The sequence below is a fragment of the Fopius arisanus genome, unplaced genomic scaffold (genome assembly GCF_000806365.1).
Source record: "Fopius arisanus strain USDA-PBARC FA_bdor unplaced genomic scaffold, ASM80636v1 scaffold00007, whole genome shotgun sequence".
Classification (NCBI taxonomy): Eukaryota; Metazoa; Arthropoda; class Insecta; order Hymenoptera; family Braconidae; genus Fopius; species Fopius arisanus.
In genome coordinates this window covers 714,041-715,929 of record NW_011887746.1, presented here as the reverse complement: position 1 = coordinate 715,929, position 1,889 = coordinate 714,041, and the positions used below count along the sequence as shown (strand labels likewise).

At 36.3% G+C, this 1,889-nt stretch overlaps 1 protein-coding gene across 1 annotated transcript; it reads left to right on the top strand.

Annotated features, from left to right (window-relative positions):
* On the top strand, positions 1–1,641 carry MESR3 (misexpression suppressor of ras 3; the record flags this gene model as incomplete). Its single annotated transcript, XM_011316433.1, is given in 3 exon segments — positions 1–168; positions 635–850; positions 1,226–1,641. Coding segments are annotated over 3 exon segments (732 nt in total), but the record flags the coding sequence as incomplete, so codon positions are not given.
* Between the last annotated feature and the right edge of the window lie 248 nt (positions 1,642–1,889).

Sequence of the window (1,889 nt, the reverse complement as noted above, 5' to 3'; positions counted from 1 at the left end):
GGGCGTAGAAGATTGTCATCGACTGGTGATGCTGATACATCAGCAACATCAAGTTATGAGGGAAGTGAAGGGAGTTCAGTCAACAGTGATGATCAGACAAGACTCGATCCTGTAACACAGCCTGAGAGGGAACAATTGGAGGCCTTTTTCAGAGGATTGAAGTCTCAGGTAATGATTTCACTTCAAACCAATTCCACAGTTCCACTATTATAGAGCATTACATGACAATTATCCCCTAGGAAATGAATTACACGAATAATAAATCAATGAAAGAATCAAATAAACGATTGGAAATGATAGTAGTAATGAATGATTAATGAAGAGTTATTTCCATAATTGAGTCACGACGTCCGACTTCCTCTTGAGTTATTAGAAATAAATTTAGGGAACCACATTTTTCCTCGTCCCATAAATTTCACCGCAACTTTAAACTCCAGAGTATTTTTTCTCATTTTCCCAGTGGAAAAAAATGGCACATGCAAATGGGGAAAAATCACGCAGAAATGACAATTTTATGATCCGTACAATGACGATTTTTACTGTCCCGAACATTACCAGCAGGAGTGATTCGAACATCTTACGACGTCTCAAAATTTATCACCAGTTTTATCTTTATGGTTTTTCTCTGGTGCAGGTTTACGTGTGTGAGTCACTAGCCAATTTATATCTCGGAAGTGCCTCTCAGGCTCAGGGCAACTGGGAGCTGCGATTCACCGGAATACCAATTGTGGTACTGGACCTTGGAGAAACGAGATCGAGATCCAAACGACAGATTCAGATTTTACTCGCTGAGAGAGGAACCTGTTTCACGTTATGGCGTGAAACTATCGACAATTTATCCTCGTACAAAGTAATTTTTCCTTCCCCATTAAACAAATCTCTACGACAATCTAAATATCCGCTTATTAATTTATCAATAATGAGAATTAGCTGATTATTTATCAACAGCTTCTGATTTCTCATTTAATTCAATGTTTCCTCCATTCGCCTACAAATTTTTTAAAATTAAGTTTCCAAAATTACCGATAAATGTAAATGTTTTTTTCATTTTCAACAAAAAAATAATTCTATTTATTTATATATTCATATATTGCAGAATTGTTGGAAATTTCAGGGAAATTTTTATTCCACAATTGTAAAAATATTTAGAAAAAGCTCTTTTATGAATGAATGTTGTTTTATTTGATTGATTGTAATTTATTAATTGATTGTAATAATTTTTCAGGTGTCCGGACCGGCATTCCACACAATGTGCCTATCCTCGGACCACACAAGACTGGCAGGTCTGAGTTTTGACAACGCAAAAGCTGCCAATGATCTTTGGCAGCACATCGAGCGTCTGGTCTCCTGTCCAGAGAACATAAGCCTCTCAGTACCTGGTAAAAATAAGAAGAAAAGCAAAAAACCACCGCCGAAGAAGTTCGTTCCACCAGCGAAGAGTAATATAAGCCAACCCTGTCAATTTCAACACATGACAAGCGTCGATGCAGCTGACAGATCGCGATATTTTTCCCTGCAGACCCTCGTGCCAGCACTGAATCAATTGGAAAACTCGATCGAACCAACTTTCTAACGTTAATCCCCAACGACTAGATAGAACTGCAAATATATCGCATAAAATACGTACAGAAAAATTTAATTGAAGAACAATAACTTAAAAAATACCATTATATCAAACATTCCAGTTGATCTCAGCTGATTCCACTGGAATTTTCACCTGAAACAATAAATTACATTTTCGAAAACTGAACAACAACTCAGAACATTTGCGCTGACGAAATTTTCTATTGAATAGACTAGAATTCTATTGACTAGAATGGGCCACTGATTTATTGAATGTTTGATGTTAATCTCAACGTTTTTTTAATTAAATTTTTTAATCTGTGGAA